General features: G+C 43.4%; 1 protein-coding gene across 3 annotated transcripts in view; it reads left to right on the top strand.

Moving 5' to 3' along the window:
- MYO1D (myosin ID) overlaps positions 1-22,535 on the top strand; it is a 349,377-nt gene that overhangs the window by 186,541 nt on the left and 140,301 nt on the right. For all 3 annotated transcript variants that reach the window (XM_025851229.2, XM_073879410.1, XM_073879409.1), the window contains 3 exons: positions 5,620-5,843; positions 11,566-11,710; positions 12,241-12,345. In XM_025851229.2, coding sequence (XP_025707014.1) covers positions 5,620-5,843; positions 11,566-11,710; positions 12,241-12,345 — 474 coding nt within the window. The remainder of the gene's footprint in view (positions 1-5,619; positions 5,844-11,565; positions 11,711-12,240; positions 12,346-22,535) is intronic.

Below are 22,535 nucleotides of genomic sequence, written 5' to 3'. Positions count from 1 at the left end.
ACTGCCTCAGTCTCTTTCCGGTAGAAGACAAGAAGCTCACTCTGAAGAAATACAACCAGAGAAGCTCTGGGCTTTAGGGGACACCAGGCACCGTGGAGGAGAGGGATCAGACACCATACTGAACCCAAGGAGAGGAAGTGAAAGTCGATACTAAAGATTCCCCCCAATGCCCCTCTGCTCAGAGTTCTGGGAGCAAAAAGGAAAAACACTGACATCCTGGGGTGCCCCACAGATGGTCCCCACCTAATTACCCTATGTAATGAAGCCCCTGCATTCCTAAAACACATACACAGAGCTTTCAAGTGGCATTCAGTAATAGATGGCCAAGGATCCCAGGAGATTTGAGGAAGGCCTCTAGCACAAAAGGCCGAGACCAAGACAAACGGGAGAAGAGGGGATTTAGAAGAAACGTACAACGCGGGGAGCACTGTAAAAAGTAAAACCATGATTCATCAGAGAGGAAGGATGAAATGTTGCTTTTGTTAAACAAGAGCAGTGTGCTTTTAAAAGAAATATTTGGGGGCACCTGGGTGGCTTAGTCAATAAACCATCTGACTTCAGCTCAGGTCATGATCTCGGGGTCCTGGGATTGAACCCTGCATTGGGCTCCATGCTCAGCGGGGAGTCTGCTCCTCCCTCTCCCACTCCTTCTGCCAATCCCTCTGCCCTCCCTACTCGTGCTCTCTCTTTCTCAAATAAATAAAATCGAAGGAAGGAAAGGGATAGGGAAAGGGAAAGGAAAGGAATGGAGTTTGGAGAACAAGGATGAGTCTTGAAAATGGAAAACATGACAGCCAAAATGAAAGATTTAGTATCGGGCTTGGAAGATGAAGGTGAAAACGTTCATTCATTCAGCAGATATGTTCAAGTAGCTACTATGTCCTTGGCATTGTTCTAGACGGTGGAGTTTCATCAGTGAGTAAAAGAGACAAAGAGCCCTTGGCCTGCTGGCGCTGAAATGCCAGCCAGTGGAGCGCGTAAACAATGCAGTAGCGTGTGAGTTACATGCTGCGTTGTAGTATCAAGTGCTAGAGGCCGGAATAAAGCTAGAGCATGGTAAGGAGCACGGAGAGTGCCAGGTGGGGAAGATAGAAACAAGTTGAATTTTAAAGGGGATGGTCAGGGCCAGTCTCATTGGGAAGGGGACCACTGAGCAAGGATGCAGAGAGAGAGTGAATAAGTTGGCCGTGTGATATCCAGGGGGAGATCATTCCAGGCAGAGGGAGCAGCCTGGAGGCCCGAAGATAGCTGGAGTGAGCAGGGGAGGTAACTGCCCCAGAGAATGTGGGCCTTTGTAGGTTAGTGCAGGGGTTCTGGCTGTTATTCAGGGAGATGGAGAGCAGTGGCAAAGTTTGAAGCAGAGAAGTGACGTGAGCTGATTTTGGCCTTAAAAGGATCACTCTGACCACTGTGCTGGCGGAACTGACTGCAGAGATAAAGGTACACAAGAGAGAAATTGGACTCACTCAACAGGAAGGGTGTGCACACTGCTCTCTGATGGTCTCTCTTTGTAGCTCGGCTGTTCCCTCTGAGTCAGCCTCTCTGTTGGCCTCCGTTCTTTCTTCTTCCTAAGAAATGACTTGCAGGACCTCTCCTCTGTCAGTCTACCCTCTGCTTTATGGCTCCTGCTTAACTTTCCCTCCCAGATCCCATTGTGTTGCCTTCACCCTTCAGCGTCTACTCTCTTGCATCATATCTTAAAACAAAATATCTGGTTGGTTCCTCTTTAATGTTAATATTAAAATATTGTTTTATTTTGCTATTGAATATAACATTTAATTCTCTGTTTTCTGACATGCCGTCATCAGGCAAAGTCCTCCACACACAGCCCCTTTATATGACTCTCGAAAAACCCAACAGTTTAAGCAGCTTTAAACAAAGAGGGAAGTGGAAAAATCGGTCTTATACCTTAAATTCCAGCCTGCAGACTTGGTGGGAAAATCAACAACAATCCTCCCCTACACAGACTCACCAACTCATGGGAGGATATCTGTTTAAACCAAATATGCTTAGATTATAAGGAAAAATACATGAATAATGTTTTGCATGCATTTTCCTCTGTAGTTTTTCAATGCTACTTTTTCTCTGATGTTAAAAAATTAAAGCCTAAGGGACGTCTGACAAAGCTGATAATGTAACTGCAAGCTCACAGAAATTCCTTTCCCCCAAATTTGCTGAAATTAACAAAAATGTAAAAATGACAAAGAACCCATGAACCCTGAAACCAAAAAAAATTAAAAATCCCAACTTCATACCATAAACTGAGAAGTGTCACCCAGAAAAAGAAAAATTAGACCAAATTGAACAAAGGTGCTAAAAAAATCAATATATTCTTCAAGGAAAAGAATGGAACATGGAGACATACAAGAAGGGAATTCTGAGAAGTCATTGCTTTTGATGATGTTGGCATCAAATATCAAGGTATGTCCGGGGGAAGGCCTGGAAGAGCCCACACCTCCACTGGGAACCCTTTCTTCCATCAAGAAGACATTTTCCCTCAGGCAAGAAGAGTCAAGAAGGCTTACCATCTTCCCTGCCTCTGATATGTCAATAAGTGGGCAAGGAATAGGGGAAGCATCTGCTAGGAATAATATTAGAGCCGAATCAAGAAAAAGCTCCTCAAAACATGGAAAAAATATCTGTCCTCAACCAAGCCAGAAGACTGCAAGACACCTATTAAGGAGGGAGCTTGATAGCAGCCACCTAAAGCCCCAGCTCTCTTTTCATTCCTCTTGAGCAACGGAGAGACCAGATAAAGCATATGCATAATGGACATCTAGTCCATATGATAGATGGAAAAATAAGACAATACCCAGTCCAACACTGTTTGGGGGCAGTTAGTAGGCTGAGAAAGAATGGCTCGCATTCATTAAAGAGTTTCCAGGGGCGCCTGGGTGGTTTAGTCGGTTAAGTGTCCAACTCTTGATTTTGGCTCAGGTCATGATCTTGGGGTCATGAGATCAAGCCCCACGCTGGGCTCTGCACTCAGAGTCTGCTTGAGATTCTCTCTCTCCCTCTCCCTCTCATGTGCTCGTGCATGCTCTCTCTTTCTCAGATAGAGAAATCTTGAAAACAAAAAGCTTCTGGGGGCACCTGGGTGGCTCAGTTGGTTAAGCGACTGCCTTCAGCTCAGGTCATGATCCTGGAGTCCCGGGATCGAGTCCCACATCGGGCTCCCTGCTCAGCGGGGAGTCTGCTTCTCCCTCTGATCCTCCCCCCTCTCATGCTCTCTCTCTCTCTCTCTCATTCTTTCTCTCAAATAAATAAAATCTTTAAAAAAATAAAAAATAAAACAAAAAGCTTCTGGAACACATGGACACGTGACTGAGGCAAAAAAATCCTGCCCATACAGGGGCGCCTGGGTGGCTCAGTCAGTTAAGCATCCAACTCTTGATTTCGGCTCAGGTCATGATCTCAGGGTCATGAGATCAAGTCCCACAAGCTCCCCGCTAAGTGGGGAGTCTGTTTGTCTCCCTCTCCCTCTGCCCCTCTCTCCACTCACACGCTCTCTCCCCACCCCCAAAATAAATAAACAAAGCTTTAAAAAATCACATAAGGGCACCTCAGTGGCTCAGTTGGTTGAGCGTTGGACTCTTGGTTCAGCTCAGGTCATGATCTCAGGGTCCTGAGATCAAGCCCCATGTTGGGCTCTGTGCTCGGCAGGGAGTCTGCTTCAAATTTTCTCTCTTCCTTTCCCTCTGCCTCTCCCCACCCCCCCATGTGCATTCTCTCTCTCTCTCTCTCTCTCTCTCTCTCCAATAAATAAAGCTTAAAAAAATGTTAAACATAAAAACCTGCTCCTTAAGAAGCCCTTACTTATGAAATGCTTTTTTTCCTCAAATTACGGAAGAATTAAACCAAAAACATTTTAATGAGAATTTCTGTGAACAGTCCTCGAAAATTAAGGATTGATTTTCTATACAGGTGTGGCTCCAGGGAGTCTTAATTTCCTTTCTCTTCAAAAAAAAGAGAAAAGCAACAAACAGTATGAAACTTTACGAATGTGTTTAAGAAATCGAATCACAGACTTTCACCCTGTAATTGTATTCTTTGGGTTTTTCAAGATGCTAAAGAAGGGACCTTTATTTTAGCACTTGGGTGGAGGCGTAACAGAACCATCTGCATGATGGATTTGGCAACGGGGAAAAGAGCCATTTTGGCTAAAAAGGGTTGCTGTACGGATGCCACATGCAGAAACAAGTTTTCATTGCCTCACGGTCTTTATATATTCTGTTTATACGTGAGCACTAGGTTCCCATCACAAACTGCTCACATGTCACACGTTTCCCTTACATATCGAGGTTTTCCTTGACTCATTAGTTCCTCTTTGCAGTCCCTTGGTGACCTCCTCATGCGTCCCATGCAAACAAATCTATCCTTGTGGTGCAGCAGGTTGAAAAAAGGAGCACATCACAAGCCCGTGATGCCAGTTTAGGAGTCTGCTTAAAGAAACACCTAAAATGACGAGGTAAAAGAGGCATTGCACCAGTTTTTCTGAGAAATTGGTGACACAGGTGGAGATTTATAAGGAAATACAAGAAACCCGAGGGAGTCTGGAGCCCCCACACTGTGGGCTTTGAATTAGAAGTGGAAAATCTTGGTCCCGGGAGGCCAGAGAGAGGGAGGGAGCTGAATACCAATAACCTGAGAATTGGAGTGGTTATCCAAGTAGCCGCAGTAAATATCAGCTGGAACACGATGGTGGTGCGTCCAAGGAGTTTGTTGAAGAAAGCAGTGCTAGAGTAGTTTGGGGTCTTGGAGATTTTAGTAGCAGAAAGGAAGGGAAAGGCTAAACTGGAAATATTGTAGAAGTAAGAGTAAGTCGTGGGGGTGGAGGACACGTACAGGGGAAGAGCCAAGAATGAAGTGAAGATTATACCAAATTTCTTTTTTACTTGAGAGATTGAGAAGTACAGGAATCTGGGCAAAGGATCCTGAAGGAAAAGTAGAAGTAAGTATCTCTGACTTTACCATGCACGGAGACATTTATATATTGTCTGACTGATTTCTGAGCACTGAAAAAATGTAAACAAAGATTCATACGCTATCAGTCATCTGTTTTCCCCTTTCCCCAGGATTACATCTAAGTTTGGGGGGAATTTACCTAGCTCTTGGGGAGAGGGGCTGCACAGGCTGAGTATAAGTACATTTGTGAATCCAATGTGACGGTGCATTGGTGACCAGTGGTGTAATCTGTGTAAAGCCAGGTTTCATTGGAGAACTGTAGATGTCAATGGCTCTTGGTTCTGCCTTATCTTGCTTCCTTTCCACATCCTTCAGATATTTCTGCAGAGACATGTGCATTTTGGCTTTCTTCTCTTCATGACCATAAAGTTAAAACAGGACTCTGTGTCCGAGTCAGCACACAGCCCCGTGCACACCAGGAACAGCTCCACCAGGGAGCTGAATGACAGCATGACTCCTGGCGCCATCTGTTGGTGGCAGGCAGAATCAACGTGCTTTGTCTCTGCCTGATTTTGTGGACAACACGCAGTTCCCCCTCCCCCCTCCCCCCCCAACCCATTGGTAGTTTCTAAGCAGAGGATCTTATACAATTGCAAAGTCATATGCCACTGACTCAGCCAGCAACACTTGTCCTTTTCTTTCTCTATTGTGAAGGTGTGGCGAGGCACACTGGCCCGCATGCGCTACAAGAGAACCAAGGCAGCTCTGACAATTATCCGATATTACCGGCATTACAAAGTGAAATCGTACATTCATGAGGTTGCCAGACGCTTCCACGGCATCAAGACCATGAAGGACCACGGCAAGCACGTGAAGTGGCCAACCCCACCTAAAGTTCTCCACCGTTTCGAGGAGGCCTTACAGGCCATTTTTAATAGGTAAGGAAGAGCCTGTTGGCCTGTGCCGCATCCGTTTATGGGAGCACACGGAATGTATAAAGCCCCAGATCTGAGGCCGTGACATTGGCTCAGCTGTTTGCCACTGCGACTTTTACCTCAGGTCTTCAGATCTGTAGATTTCACTCTCAAGGGGCATCTGTTTACGTCTCAGAACAATGGGACTTTATTTATTAACACATGGGACCGTGCATTTACTCTTCCTACGGCGGCGGACAGCAGTGCACCACCAAGCCCGAATCACACCACGGTTAGGACAAGCTGTTAGCCTGCCGTCTCTTTTATTAGCAAATAGTAACTACATATTAAAATCACCACACGTAACCCAAACTGGAAAGTGTGTTAATCCTTTTAGGGCAGCACTTCGCTATCCTGGTTATGAAACCTACCAAAGAGTTTATGAGACATACTGATGCCCACATCCTGCCTCCAGAAAGTCCTGCTTAACGGAACCCAGGAGTGGGGCCCAAACAAAGGTCCTTTCTAAAGTTTCCCAGATGATTTTTTTTTTTAAGATTTATTTATTTGAGAGAGAGAGAGACAGCACAAGCAGGAGGGGCTAAGGGAGAGGGAGAGATTCTCAAGCAGAGAATCCACACTGAGGGCAAAGCCCCGCACCGGGCTCGAGCTCATGACCCCTAGATCACGACCTGAAGCCGAAACCAGGAGTTGGATGCTTAACTGCCTGTGCCACCCAGGTGCCCCCCCAGACGATTTTAAAGTGTGAGAGGGAAAACAATTGTTTTAGAGCAGGCTTTTTTTTTTTTAAGATAAATAAACACCCATGTAAAATCTGATGTCTTTCCAGCTGATCTCATTTTTTATAAACTAACTTGAATCTGAGTTTGTAGTTATTCACAGCCCCTTATCCCTCGTTATTTGTTTGTTGCTGGTGTGCACCAGATACATTTAGCTATGTCTTAGACACAGCCATCCAGTCACATAAACGAAGCTAACAGTTCTCAAATGTGGCCATTTGGCAGTATGGTATTCCACAAAGAACACTATGAAATAATCAGCATACCAAATGTGAAAGAGCTAATTTATAATTCTGTGCTAAATCAAATTTTATCTTCCTTTAGAGTTAGCTTTGTATAATTGGTGGCACATATCAAAAGATAAATAAAAATGCATAGGAAAAAAATTCTTTAATATATACCCCATTTGCTTTTTGTAAAAACAAAAGAGAAGAAACAATATCTCATAAAAAGAAAAGCTCAATAAGGAATTTTGAAAGCAAAATTACCTCAGTTTTCAGATCTAATACTATAAATACTCGTTGTAAATCCTGACAGGCTTTTTTAATGCACAGGTAAGTGATTTTCATGAATGGTATCGTCTGTAACCTGATTTTTTACTTAATTTAAAATGTAATTAAGGGCGCCTGGGTGGCTCAGTTGGTTAAGCGACTGCCTTCGGCTCAGGTCATGATCCTGGAGTCCTGGGATCGAGTCCCACATCGGGCTCCCTGCTCAGCAGGGGGTCTGCTTCTCCCTCTGACCCTCTTCCCTCTCATGCTCTCTGTCTCTCATTCTCTCTCTCACAAATAAATAAATAAAATCTTTAAAATGTAATTAAGCTATGCATGAATACACATGCTTATTGTGTTTTTTTTGTAAAGTGAAATAATATAGAAATATATGAGATATAAAATTGAAATCCTCCACACCTCCACTTATCTCCCCCATTTTATTTCCTTGCCCTGAGATAATCACTCATTAACAGTTTGTATCCTTCTATGACTGTGTGCATTTTGAAGCACATGCCCACATGTAAGAGACAGCATGGTATAGTGGTTAAGAACACAGATCCTGGAGCCTGGGTTTATATTCTGTCTCTGCTGCTGCCTAGTTGTATAACCTTGGGCACGTTAGATAATCTCTTTGAGCCTCAGTTACCATATCTGTAAAAGGGCTGTAACGGTAGTACCTGCTCGTAGGATTGTTGGAAAGATCATGAGTAAATATGTATGTAAAGCATTTCAGATTGTACCTGACACGTAATAAACACTGTAGTAATGTTGGCTCATAGTAAAAGTGTGTATGCATGCACAGTCACCAGTCACATATCATTTGGGCTCTTCTTCCTCTCTTTTACACAAGCAGGCTTATAGGACGACTTGAAAATGTTTTGGAGACCTGTCCATGACAATAAGGAAAGATCCATATAGTACTTTTTTTTTTTTTAAGATTTTATTTATTTACTTGACAGAGACACAGCGAGAGGGAATACTGAGGCCACTCTCAGGGGGAGTGAGAGAGGGAGAAGCAGGCTCTCGGCGGAGCAAGGAGCCTGATGCTGGGCTCGATCCCAGGACCCTGGGATCATGACCTGAGCCGAAGGCAGCTGCTTAACTGACTGAGCCACCCAGGCGCCCCTCCATCTAGCACTTTTAATGACCACAAGAAATTATTGATTTTGTTTGTGTTCCACTGTGGCCTCTATAGTCTTCTTTTTAGATTTTGATGGTTTTATAGATGGCCTAGAATTGATGAATTTTTGCAAAATTCAGTTTGTTCATTCAGCACATATTCACGCAAGGCTAGCTGTGTCATGGGCACTGGCCTGGGTTCCAGGGATATGGTGACAGACAAGAAAGCTGGGAAGACAGTCCAGCCTTCTCAGGGCTTCCGTGTACGAGCGTTTTGAAAATAATGCATCTGCTCCGCTTGCTGACTTTGCACGCACGTGTGCATGTGCACACACGCACTCTGAATGAATCCTGCCAGTTGTGTTAATCTCATCCAAAGGCAAACTTTTTCTGTTAAAGACACGGTAGTAAATATCATAGGCTTTATGGGCTACATATGGTCTTTGTCACATACTTTGCTTTGTTTTTCTCTGGTTTTGTCAAACATGTAAAAAACTTCTCAGCTCGTGAGCAGCACAAAACCAGGCCATGGGCTGAATTTGGCACAGACCGTGGTTTACCAACCCCTGATATAGTCACTGTATCCTACTTAATTTATTCTTCACTTTTTTGATCTGTGGACTCCTGAGAGAAGTGCACTAAAGGACTCCACTGTGATTGTGGGCTTTTGTTTTTTTGGTTTTTTTGGTTTTGCTAAAATCTCAACATTAATCATGGTGAAGCTCACTCCTATTCCTCCCAGTAATTCTTTTTCATTCTGGGAAGGCTGGGAGCCTTCCTCATGCTCATCTTTGTCCCCCTTTTCAGGTTGTCGAGGCTGGTGATTTTTATGCTGCCATAAAAATGGTGTTCGGGGCTACAGGCGTTTATAGATGGTGGTTTTCTTGAGCAGGGTCAGAAGCCTGTGTAGCTCTCTCTGTGGTTATATAAGTCAGGTCCCAGATGCCCTGTGTGCCCCTGCACTCTGGAGTGAGTCAGGTACGGACCTTGTCCTGGGCCACAGTTGGGCAATAAAGAAGGAACAGACAGACTGGGCACCTGGGCTAAAAACAGACCATCAGACAGCAAAGACTGCCTCTCCCCCTCCCAGGGAATAAAATTTGGGACCCAAGGACTAATTGGGGCAGTTGCTCAGCAAGCCTCTTAGTGTTGTGGGATGTATATACCTGTCACCGGTGACCTTGACGATGACCACCAACTGCTCCCACCCTGTGATTCTTCCAGTGACTTCTGGAATGACCTTAGGACATTCTGTCCCATTGCAGTGTCAGTTGGCCACAGAAAGCAGAGAGGAGAATTTCTCCTGCTGAGCCTTTCCTATTTCCACGGCTTTTGTTTTTGTATCCTGCTACCTCTGACTTCTGATGCTCTCCCCCACAATGGGGGTCCCCATCTCACCATGGGCAGGCATTCTTTGTGCAGAGAGATCCCTGCCACCAGCCCCAGCTGCCTCGGGCCCAAGCACTCTCTGGGCCGTTTCTGCCAAAGGGGTTCCTCTCCTTCCAAGTGGCCATTCCTCCAGCGGCGTGGTCCAGTCTACTTCGAATCTCCAAGAAAGACTTCCCGTCTTGCAGTTCACCGACATCGTTCCGGTTCTCCAGGGCTGCTACAGAGCTTTTCCTTCTTTGTGTATTCATTTGGTTATTTTGGTGGGAATTTCAGAGAGAAAAACAAAACTTTAGGCTCAAGTTACCATCTTAAGCCAGAATACATCTCAGGAAAATCTTAGATGGAAGCAGTCTCACGTTCTGGGTGCGTGCCAAGGGGAGAGAGCACCACCTCTCTGTGTTAGGTATGTCTCACCTCATGCTCCGTGGAAGATCACTAGAGAACCCCTGGCCTTGACAAGTTCATCTGCTGTAAAGAAGTTCTGAGTTTGTTTCCAGCCCCTGCTTCAGGCTCCTGTGGGAGAAAGGAAGGCATGAGTGCAAGGAAAGCTAGGGCGGCCCTCACAGAATAAAAGCCCTGTGCTTGCTTTTCTCCATCAGTAATAGATTATTTTTAGTGTATGCTTGGACCCAGCAGTCTTGGGGTCATCTTTACATTCCCCCATATTCTCTTGCTCCCGTGTCTAATCCATCAGCAAATCTACTGGCGTGTCCTTCAAAATGCATCCAGGACCAGCACCTGTCTCTGCCTCCACCACTCCCTGCCTGAGCCCAGCCACCAACCTCTCCCGCATGTGTCATGGAAATAGTCTCCTCCCTGATTCAGTCTCCTTCCACGCGGCAATCGGAAAGTCCTGTAGATCAGGAGTCAGGTCACGTCCCTTGTTCGCAGCCTCCTAGTGGTGTCTGGTGTCATCCAGAGGAAAGGCCAGAGTCCTTACGGTGGACTCTGTGGGTCTGCAGACCTGTCCCTGGGTCCCCGTCTGGCCTCTCCTCCTGTGCCCCTCCCCCGCGCCCCTCCTGCTGCAGCCCCACCAGCCTCCTCCCCTGGTCCTCCAACCCACACACTCTAGAGCCCGTGCACTGCTCCGCTCTCTTCCTGGCGAGGACACTCTTGCTCAAGTATCTGTGCGCCTCCCTCACTTCCTGAAGGTTTCTGCTCCTATACCCTGATCCGTGGTGCCCCCCCGCGACCTCCCTGTATAAATAACACCCACACCCTGTTCCTGCCTGCCACCGCACTCCTGTCCTTTCTTTGCCTGATTTTCTCCATAGCCCTGAGCACATCACACATACTGCTTGGTTGGTTGTCTGTCCCTGCTTCTAGAAGGTGAGCACCTAGCAGAAGGGGCCTCGATCCGTTTGTCCACTGCTGGGCCTCCACTGCCTAGAACAGCATCTGGAGTTTAGTAAGTGCCTAGAAATGTTCAGTGAATGCCTCAATGTTGAATGAAGGAAGGACTTTCTGTGCCCTGACTATAAATGTTATGAGAAAAACTCATGTATCCTGAAGTTCTAGTTGTTTTCAAAACACACAAATGACAAAGCAAGTTATACAAAAATCTTCGGGGGCTCCTGGGTGGCTCAGTCGTTAAGCGTCTGCCTTCGGCTCAGGTCATGATCTCAGGGTCCTGGGATCGAGCCCCGCATCGGGCTCCCTGCTCAGCGGGAGGCCTGCTTCTCCCTCTCCCACTCCCCCTGCTTGTGTTCCCTCTCTCGCTGTGTCTCTGTCAAATAAATAAATAAAATCTTAAAAAAAAACAACGTTGTCTAAAAAACTGTGTGTATTTTAACAAGTTCTGTGTATATTTTAGAGACCTTTCTTTTTTTAAGATAGCATGCAAGTACTTTGGTTTAAATTCTGTTTAATGGCAGCCCAGTTACTTGGGGTCGTGAATGGGATTGGGTTTCTAAATCCTAATACATTTCATTTATTCACTTACAGATGGAGAGCATCCCAGCTCATCAAGAGCCTGCCCGCTTCCGACCTGCCCCAGGTCAGGGCCAAGGTTGCAGCCATGGAAATGCTGAAAGGTCAAAGGGCCGACCTTGGGCTCCAGAGAGCCTGGGAGGGCAACTATCTTGCTTCGGTACGTGCCAGAGAACAAAGTGGAATCTATTCCTGCTCCCTTTACAAAGAAAAGGAAGAATTTTTCTCCACAACTTTGTGGAAAGAATGAGATACCTACAGAAACTAAACTTCTATGGGCGACACTAAACTAAAAGATTCTGTAGCTTCTCTCTGCAATGTTGGCTATTTCCCTTGCTTTACAAAGGGCCGTCTGTCGCTCTCCGCCATATGTACTAGACATACTCCAAAACCTAGTTTTTGAGCATTTGAACCTTCCCTTGCATAAATCAGCAGCTATTTTTAATTACCACCTTTATATTAATTATTCCCAGAGCTACATTTCATCTTCCCTCCCACTGTGCATTTTAAAATTTTTATACGCCCTTTGGTGGTATGACACCCCTGCAGCAGCCCACCATCTGGGATGGGAGATAAAAGTATGTGTGTGAAACTGTCTGAGCAGGGTTATAAAGCCAGGCCACTGAAAAATTGCCTTTTCATCCAAAATGCTAAGCAGACTCATTTCATCATGTTTCCTTTTTCTTTCAGAAGCCAGACACGCCTCAGACCTCAGGCACTTTTGTCCCCGTTGCAAACGAACTGAAGCGGAAGGACAAATACATGAACATTCTCTTTTCCTGCCATGTCCGTAAGGTGAGGCGGGCTGGGGCCGACCCCCCCGGGAGGAAAAGGTTGGAATCAGAGGACCTTACCCATAGCTGTGACTGCAGTACAACGTAACCCAGTAGCTACAGTCCCAGCGCCACCGTCACCGAGCGCCCCCTGCCTGTGCTGGGGGGGAGGGGTGCGGTGGCTCAGGTGACTATGGCTCCAAGGGTAGGATGTGGAGATTTTTGGTTATAAGGGGGACCTCCCTGTGCTCCGGGGTTGGTACTTTACTGCATGCATGTCTTTCACAGCAGGTACTGGTCTACCTTGTAGTTCATGGTCATTTCGTACCTCTTATACGGGTTTGATTACAATTTTAAAGGTGGGGAGGGAGGGAGGAAGAACATAGTCTACGAAAGGGAAGACAGAGAATTTGGGTGATGGGGGAGGGCGAGTTATACATGCTGTGAATCTAGTTGTTTATCTGAGGCAAGATGTGTGTGAGGACTCTTATTTGCCTTCAGATAATGTCTGCGGGCCAAGTGAAGTATGGAAGTTGGAGAGGGGAAGGCTGGGGACATGGTTGGCTTTTCAAAACTTTAAAATACTTCTTTTCACAAAATAGGAAATCACAATAATTATTTTAAAAAAGCATCTTACAAAAATTAGGCAAATAAATTTCAAAATATTAATGAAATGGGTGAATTTAAGAAAAATATTTCTGGGATGCCTGGGTGGCTCAGTTGGTTAAGCATCCAACTTTTGATTTTGGCTCAGGTCGTGATCTCGGTCCTGGGATCGAGCCCCACGTTGGTCTCTACACTCAGTGGGGAGTCTGCTTGGGATTCTCTCACCCTGTCCCTCTGCCCCTCCTGCTGCTGCTCTCTCTCTCTCTCTCTCTCTCTCTCTCTCTCTCTCTCTAAGATAAATACATAAATCTTAAAAAAAATATTTCCTAGATTGACCCCAGAAGAAATAATAACATAAATATGCCAGTATCCAAAGGAGGAATGAAGAAAATGATCAAAGAATTACCTCATAACAAAAGCCCAGGTGTGGGTGACTTGGGTTGTTTTGTTTCAAATCTTGAAAGAGTACACAATTGCAGTATTATTCAGATCAAAATAATGAAGTATTATTTTTCCACTGTAAATTTGGCAAACTTTAAAATGTTGATAACCAGTGTTTGCATGAATTTAAGGAAACACTATTGATAAGATACAGTCCTTCTGAGTGAATAGTTTGGCAATAGCTATCAAAATTTTAAATGCCCAGAACACTTAATCTGGCAATTCCACAACTCAGGATTTATCCTATGATATATTCACACATACATCCAAAGATACAGTTTTGTACATTGTAATGGCCAAAAAACTGGAAAAAGATGTGCATTAATATATGATGAGATTAATAAATGTGTGCATAATAGAATACAGTGTATCTATAAAATGAACAAAAAGAGGATATATGTTAAAAAAAATAAGGGGGCGCCTGGGGGGCTCAGTCGGTTAAGCGGCTGCCTTTGGTTCAGGTCGTGATCCCAGGGTCCTGGGATTGAGCCCCGCATCGGGCTCCCTGCTCGGCGGGGAGCCTGCTTCTCCCTCTCCCTCTGCCTGCCTCTCTGCCTACTTGTTCTCTCTCTGTATCTCTCTGCCAAATAAATAAAATCTTAAAAAAAAAAAAAACTAAAAGGACAAAATCTATGAAATAATGGTTTGCAGTCACTGCACATCAAGATATGAGAAACAGACAGTAAGCCCTGCAGTTAGCTGGTTTCCCTCCTTGAGAAACTTTCTAGTCTGTGACATGATTGGAGGAGCCCAGTGGAGCTTAGTGGACTCCCTTACGGAAACAAGAGAGCTGAGCTGAGAAACACCTGGGCAGCTAGAGTTTGCAGAGTAGAGTGCCAGAGAAGAGCGAGTTGCACAGAGGGACCTCTGGATAGCTTCAGGGGGTCCACAGCACGTATACGCCTGAGCGCTGCTCAGCATGTGCGTGTGAGGAAACTACCCAAGGCTAGAGCAAGAACCACCCCAAGGGGTAGGCGGCAACAATGGCCGGTACTCACAAAGGGTTGCAGATAGTCCCTGCTCCCACCAGCCATTGGAAGACCTCGTGATTCATGGGATACCGGGTAGAGTATGGACAGGAATCTTGGCCTTGGTCATGGGGAGGAATTAGCCCTGGACTAAACACTGCCCTAATCCCACCCAACAAATCCTGAAAACATGACCCAAAAGAATCAGACTTTCCAAGTAACCTAACAGTGTCCCAGAACAAAGCTCAAAACTATTCCTAAGAACACAAACTCATCAACACCCAAAAGATAAGCTTCAGAATGTGTGACATTGGATCCAAAATTACCGGGCCTACAAAACAGCAAGAGACTCTAACTTAAAATGAGAAGAAAAGTCAGTCATGCAAAATGATCCAGGAGTGACGTAGATTATAGAATTAAAAGACAAGGTCATTAAAATAATTGTTATGCATATGGCATATGTTATGGATAGAGATGGAAAACACAGCGTCTGAGATTTTTTTAATATACTTGATGAGATTAAAAGCAGTTTAGACGTTGCAGAAGAAAGATTAGTAAACTTGAAGAAAGAGCAATAAAACTACCTCAAATAAAACACACAGAGCAAAGGGGGGAAAGATGCCACCATCCTAAAAAAAAAAGAGCGAAATATTAGGACCCTATGAGCCAGCGTCAAGTAGCCCAATACACGGGCACGTGGAGTCCCGAGAGGAGGGAAGAGAAGGGGGAAATTCAAAATATTTGAAAAAATAATGGCTGAAATTTTTCCAAATTCAATGAAAACTGCAAACTCTTAGACCCAAGAAACTCAACAAACCTCAAACACAAGAGACGTGAAGCAAACCATACCAAGGCGCGACATGATTAGATTGCTTAAACGCAGCAGTAAAGAGAAGAAAAGAAAAAAAAAAAAACACAGAGTAGAAAGATGAGGGTGTATCAGATTTCTTCTCAGAAACAGGGCAAGCAAGAAGACAGTGGAGCAACAACTTTAAAACTTCTTTTACTGAAAGAAAAAAACAGCTGTCAACCTAGAATCTGCACCCAGCAAATATAGCTTTTAAAAACCAAAGTGAAATTAAGACTTCTTTGGGCATATCCAAAAATACGCACTACAGGAAATGCTAGAGAATGGCCTTCAGACAGAAGGAAAGTGATTCCAGATGGTAATGTGGGCATACACCAAGGAATGAGGAGCAAGGGGAATGGTGGCCTCATGTGTAAATACATATTTTTCTTATTATTTAAATCTCTCGGAAAGATAATTCAGTGTACACCAGCACTCATAGCAGCATTCACAGTTAGTTAAAGGTGGAAACAACCCACATGTCCATGGACAAATGAATAAAGAAAACGTGTATCAGGAGCACCTGGGTAGCTCAGTTGGTTAAAGCATCCGACTCTTGATTTTGACTCAGGTTGTGAGCTTGGGGTCATGAGATGGAGCCCCCCGTTAGGCTCTGTGCTAGGCGTGGAGCCTGCTTGGGATTCTCTAAAAAAAGAAAGAAAGAATACGTGTATCCAGGCATTGGGATACTATTCAGCATAAAGAGGAAAGAAATACATGCCTACAGCATGGATGACCTTGAAGATATTATCTAGGTGAATAAGACACAAAAAGACAAATACTGTCTTACGTGAAGTACTAGATTAGTCACATTAATAGAGAAAGAAAGTAGAATGTTGGTGACCAGGGGTAGGTATTCAAACATTCTAAGGAAGAAGAGATCACCTCAATATAATACAGACTTTTTAACAAAATAGTAGCTTTTAAAAAAAAATCAGAATGAAATAGGAAAGCTTGTTGGCAGTTGGGTGGTTAACCAAGTGGAGTCGAATTCTGAACTGGCAGATCCAGAAACTCTTTTATAAGTGGATCTGGAGTTGATCAGATAATCAAGAGTGGATTTTGTGGGCCAGAATCAGACATAAAACAGTATATGAGCCACAATGTCAATTTGTGAATTTCACTAAGGAATATACCATGCTAGTGAATTCTCATATCTACTCTCTAGGGTACTTCCTTTCTAGTGTCAAGCCATGTGAGAAGTCAAATTAGTAATCGGAACAATCGAAGAGTGTTGAATGGTTTTGGGAATTATGTCATCTGCTTTAGAAAAGCCTGGTGTCTCTGATTCTGTCTTTCCAATGATGACAATTTGATGTCTGACAGCATGTCTCTCTCTGGATCCTGCTGGATCAAGCCTCAAAATTCTTAGTCATGCTCCTGTGTTTCTAAATTCAATAAAAAATAGTATTTCTTCACACTATAGCTTAGATTATTTTTTTATTTGAGTATAGTTGACACACAATGTTACATTAATTTTAAGTACAACATAGTGATTCAACAACTCTATACATTACACTGTGCTCACTGGCTGTAGCTACAGCCGGTCACCATACTACACTGTTATAATATCATTGACTGTATTTCCTACGTTGTCCCTTTTATTCCCATGACGACTTCTTTCCATAACTGGAAGCCTATTTCTCCCACACCCCTTTACTCATTTTGCCCATTCCCTTTACCCCCCTTCCCTCTGGCAACCTAGTTTGGGTTTTTTGTCTGTATTTACAGGTCTGATTCTGCTTTTTGTTTTTTATTTGTTGTTTTTTAAATTCCACATGTGAGTGAAATCATTGGTGTTTGTCTTTCTCAGTCTGACTATTTCACTTTGCATAATACCCTCTAGGTTCATCCATGTTGTTGCAAATGGCAAGATCTCATTGTTTTTATGGCTGAGTGATATTCTATGTGTGTTGTATATATACCACATCTTCCTCATATGTTCATCTATTTTTTTTAAAGGTTTTATTTATTTATCTGACAGAGACACAGCGAGAGAGGGAACACAAGCAGGGGGAGTGGGAGAGGGAGAAGCAGGCCCCCCGCCGAGCAGGGAGCCTGATGCGGGGCTCGATCCCAGGACCCCGGGACCATGACCCAAGCCAAAGGCAGACGCCCAATGACTGAGCCACCCAGGCGCCCCATATGTTCATCTATTGATGGACACTTAGATCGCTTCCATATTTTGACTATTGTAAATAATATTACAATAAACACAGGGGTGCAAATATCTTTTTAAATTAGTATTCTCATCTCCTTTGGGTTAATAGCCAGTAGTTGAATTATTGGATCATATGGCATTTCTATTTTTAATTTTTTGAGGCATGTCCATACTGTTTTCCGCAGTGGCTGCACCAAATTACATTCCCACCAACAGTGCATGAGGGTTCCTTTTTCTCCACATCCTTGCCAATACTTGTTTTTTCTTGTCTTTGATTCTCACCATTCTGACAGGTGTAAGGTGATAGCTCATTGCAGTTCTGATTTGCATTTCCCTGATGATGAGTGATGCTGAGCATCTTTTCATGTGCCTGTTGGCCAACTGCACATCTTTGGGAAAATGTCTATTGAGGTCCTCTGCCCATTTTTCAGTCAGATTGTTTGGGATTTTTGGTGTTGAGTTTAGATAATGTCTTTTATAGAAATTTTTCAATCCCAAGCATGTGCCAAGGTAAACTTGATATAATTTCGGTAAAGCCCTCTTCTTTATGCCTTGATTCTTTTTAAAACAACCACTTTCCGTTAACTACAGTTATAAAATGTCCTTTAAGGTGGGAGACTTCTGCAAATAGCTGCTGTCACCCATAATGTGTTTTCTGTTGGTCTGACTCCTCAGGGGAGCTTTATCTCTGACCCCCTGTGGTGTTGACTAAAACTATAAATAGATCACCAGAAAGATTTGGGCAAGAGCCAGGTGATAGGGAGTTTTCTTTGGTTGAGGATTTTAGCATGGGTCATAGAAGAAATAAGGTGAGAGCTCATCTAACACTGAGTCTGTGATCCAATTTTTTTATTACTTTATGAATTTATGAGAAAAAAAATGTTCCTATGCCATCATTATTTTAATTAAGTTTGAATTTACAGATTTATGTATGTATGTTAAAATTTTTTCTTTGCCACTTTGATTCTGCTATTATGCAACTTACAGGTCTTTCTTTGGTACATGATGTCCTTCCCACTCACTTGATCCGTTTTAAGGATGATTTGAGTTGCTAAAACACAAGGTAAAGACGTATGACCTCTTCTCATTAGAAATTACATTTTTCTATAAAAAGGAATGTAATATTTCTAAACAGCCCTTCAGTAAAATTGCTGCTTTGAGGTTTTTGCTTTTTTGGTTTCCAAGTTAACTCATGGACAGATCACAAAAAGGAAAGTACTCTCCACTTTACCACTATGGCTGGCCTATTGTTTTTGACTCTTGTATGACCTCGTGAAATTATGTGACACGCTTTTCTTTTTTCATACTCTCGTGCAACACACCTATATTTCTTACATGATTTTGCCAAAGATGAGCACTACTTTTACTTATTACTCACGTTCCACTTCAGATGCTCTCTAGTCTCCCAACTCTAACATGGATATAAATGATTAGTGTCCCCCACCATGTGTTTCACAAACCATTGTTCTGTTGAATGTATTCATGTGTTTTTAGAAAGGATCCCTTAAATTGGACAGCCACATGCAGAAGAATGAAACTGGACCATTTCCTTACACCACACACAAAAATAGACTCCAAATGGTTGAAAGACCTAAATGTGAGACAGGAGTCCATCAGTATCCTAAAGGAAAACACAGGTAGCAACCTCTTCAACCTCAGCCACAGCAACTTCTTCCTAGAAACATCTTCAAAGGCAAGGGAAGCAAGGGCAAAAATGAACTATTGGGACCTCATCAAGATAAAAAGCTTTTGCACAGCAAAAGAAACAGTCCACAAAACCAAAAGACAACCGACAGAATGGGAGAAGATATTTGCAAATGACCTATCAGATAAAGGGCTAGTATCCAAAATCTATAAAGAACTTCTTAAACTCAACACCCAAAGAACAAATGATCCAATCAAGAAATGGGCAGAAGAAATGAACAGACATTTTTCCAAAGAAGACATCCAAACAACCAACAGACACATAAAAAAGTGCTCAACATTGCTCGGCATCAGGGAAATCCAAATCAAAACCTCAGTGAGATACCACCTAACACCAGTCAGGATGGCTAAAATTAACAAGTCAGGAAACGACAGATGTTGACGGGGATGCAGAGAAAGGGGAACCCTCCTACACTGTTGGTGGGAATACAAGCTGGTGCAGCCACTCTGGAAAACAGTATGGAGGTTCCTCAAACAGTTGAAAATAGAGCTACCCTACGATCCAGCAATTGCACTACTGGGTATTTACCACAAAGATACAAATGTAGGGATCCAAAGGGGTACATGCACCCCAATGTTTATAGCAGCAATGTCCACAATAGCCAAACTGTGGAAAGAGCCAAGATGTCCATCGACAGATGAATGGATAAAGAAGATGTGGTATATATACACAATGGAATATTATGCAGCCATCAAAAGGAATGAGATCTTGCCATTTGCAATGATGTGGATGGAACTGGAGGGTGTTATGCTGAGTGAAATAAGTCAATCAGAGAAAGACATGTATGATATGACCTCACTAATATGAGGAATTCTTAATCTCAGGAAACAAACAGGGTTGCTGGAGTGGTGGGGGGTGGGAGGGATGGGGTGGCTGGGTGATAGACATTGGGAAGGGTATGTGCTATGGTGAGCGCTGTGAAGTGTGCAAGACTGTTGAATCACAGATCTGTACCTCTGAAGCAAATAATACATTATATGTTAAAAAGAAAAAAAAATAGCAGGAGGGGAAGAATGAAGGGGGGAAATCAGAGGGGGAGACGAACCATGAGAGACGATGGACTCTGAAAAACAAACCAAGGGTTTTAGAGGGGAGGGGGGGTGGGAGGATGGGTTAGCCTGGCGATGGTGTTAAAGAGGGCATGTTCTGCATGGAGCACTGGGTGTTTCATGCAAACAATGAATCATGGAACACTACATCAAAAACTAATGATGTAATGTATGGGGATTAACATAACATAATAAAAAAAATCCAAAAAAAAATATCCCTTGTATCATATGTGGGAAGTGCTGGGTGAAGCAGTCAAATATGCTCTTTAAGTGCAGAATTCTCAGAGCCTTTAATATATTCATGGGTTACAAATATTCTAGGGGAGGCCGTGGTTTGCAGGGTTCCTCCAACCAACCTGACTTAGAACCCTTTCTTTCACAAAGCATCACATGAGGCTGGTGTTGTGCAGAACAACTTAGAAAAAAGCTGAAGTGGGAGCTCTAGAGTCACCTTGTTTCAAGCCTTCTGACAAGGGCCAAATCCCTTTTATGGCAAAAATCATTGCTATGTGAGGTAAATAATTACTACCAAGAGTAGTCATTAGTTTACCACATAGACTCTACTCTTAATTACAGAGACCATTTTTGTCAAGTTGAAGACTGAAAAACATGCTTTGGTTACAAAAGCAGTGTTTGGCAAATTGATGGATCTCTAAAGCTATGAGGCAGAAGGGAGAAGACAATTGAAAACCTAAACTTTAGTTTGCTCTCCTACCTACAGCAGTGTACCCTGCTGTGTCCTGTCTTACCAATCCTAATTTAGTTAGCTGTGTATCCTACCAGCGGTAACAGTGTGTTCAAATTAGTCTCTAACTTCTTTGTTTGCATCTTGAAAATAGGATCTGGGGAGCGGGGGATGGGTATATGTTATCACAGGTGCACCTTCTGTTTCACTTAGGGGAGGGGTTTTTGAGTGCTCTTACAAAGTTTTGCTTTGCTTTTCCTTCTAGTCACTGAGAAATATGACTTTAGAGTTCAGAAATTATTTTGTGCTGTTTTTTTTAATTATTTTTTTTAAGATTTTATTTATTTGACAGAGAGACATAGCGAGAGCAGGAACACAAGCAGGGGGAGGGGGAGGGGGAGAAGCAGGCTTCCCCGCAGAGCAGGGATCCCAATGCAGGGCTCAGTTCCAGGACCCCGGGATCATGACCTGAGCCGAAGGCAGACGCTTAATGACTGAGCCACCCAGGCACCCCTTGTGCTCAGTTTTGATTTAAATATTGCCCAAATCTAAGATTGAAACATCCCAATTAGCTTGTAATTAATTCCTTATTTATAAAATGTCCTGTGGTTAATTCCCCCTGTTAGGGGAAGATTTACCTGCAAATTGGGCATTCTCTGACTCTCATAAAGTAGCACTCTACAGAATCACACGTATATTTTCTCCCAATCCCATTATCTAGATTTATTTTCTTTATCTTTATATGAAATTATTTTCACGTGTTAGTTTCTTACCGAGCTCAACCCCATCTACTAGTCTCAGATTCTTATTATAACCAAGGGCTTCATATCATTCCTTTGAATATCAGCAGCAGCTGATATAATATTATATCAATACATTATATAGTACTTGAAAATGCACATTGCAATTTTGAAAAAAATTATCAAATTATTTAATTTAAGGAGATGCTTACCAGGATGACTTTTTTCTAATTGGAGCGATGTGCTGGATTTAAAAATATAGGAAAAAATAAATTCAATACCATTTTTAGATGTCTGACTATAGAAAGACCCCTTTTCTCAATGAAAGTGTGAATCTCAAGGTTTTATAAGGGTAGTGTGACCAAGTAATACGGCGTTGCAAGTACAGACACAAAGGTTCCTCCTAGATCCACTCAGGATGGTTCCTCTGGCCCGTCAGCATTCTGTCTACAGAGTATTGTAGTGATGGCTGTTGGCAAAGGGCTTGCCCTCCAGTAATGTAGACTCTGAGGGAAAAATTAACTCATGGAAAAGACTCTTTATGGGATAAAAGAAAATGTGGAAATAAATCTCAGCAAGTCCAACCAGAAGAATAAATAGTTCCAGATGAGCAATCCATGTGCTATTATTTTTATTTTTTAGATTTTATTTATTTGAGAGAGAGAGAGCACAAGCAGGGAGGGGGACAGAGTGAGAAGCAGGCTCCCTGCTGAGCAGGGAGCCTGATGTGGGACTCGATCCCAGGACCCCGGGATCATGACCTGAGCTGAAGGCAGACGCTTAACCGACTGAGCCACCCAGGCGCCCCACAATCCATATGCTTTTGTAGTGCCTACTATGTTAGGGAGCTTTTTCTTGAAGAGATCGCTTCCTGATAGTCTTCCAGCCTCAGAAAAAAAAAAAAAAGCAAGAGTCCCCACTTCCTCTTTCTTCAGTGAAGAAATGGAGGTTTTCCAAGACCACACCGGGCAATGGGGACTTAAGCTATTGAGCAAAAGTGCTATCATTTG

Source organism: Callorhinus ursinus, unplaced genomic scaffold (genome assembly GCF_003265705.2).
Source record: "Callorhinus ursinus isolate GAN/ISIS: 27379988/994484 unplaced genomic scaffold, GSC_fseal_2.0 scaffold34, whole genome shotgun sequence".
In the NCBI taxonomy this organism is placed as follows: Eukaryota; Metazoa; Chordata; class Mammalia; order Carnivora; family Otariidae; genus Callorhinus; species Callorhinus ursinus.
Note: the sequence above shows the minus strand (reverse complement) of the source record. Positions and strands in the feature narration are given on the sequence as shown.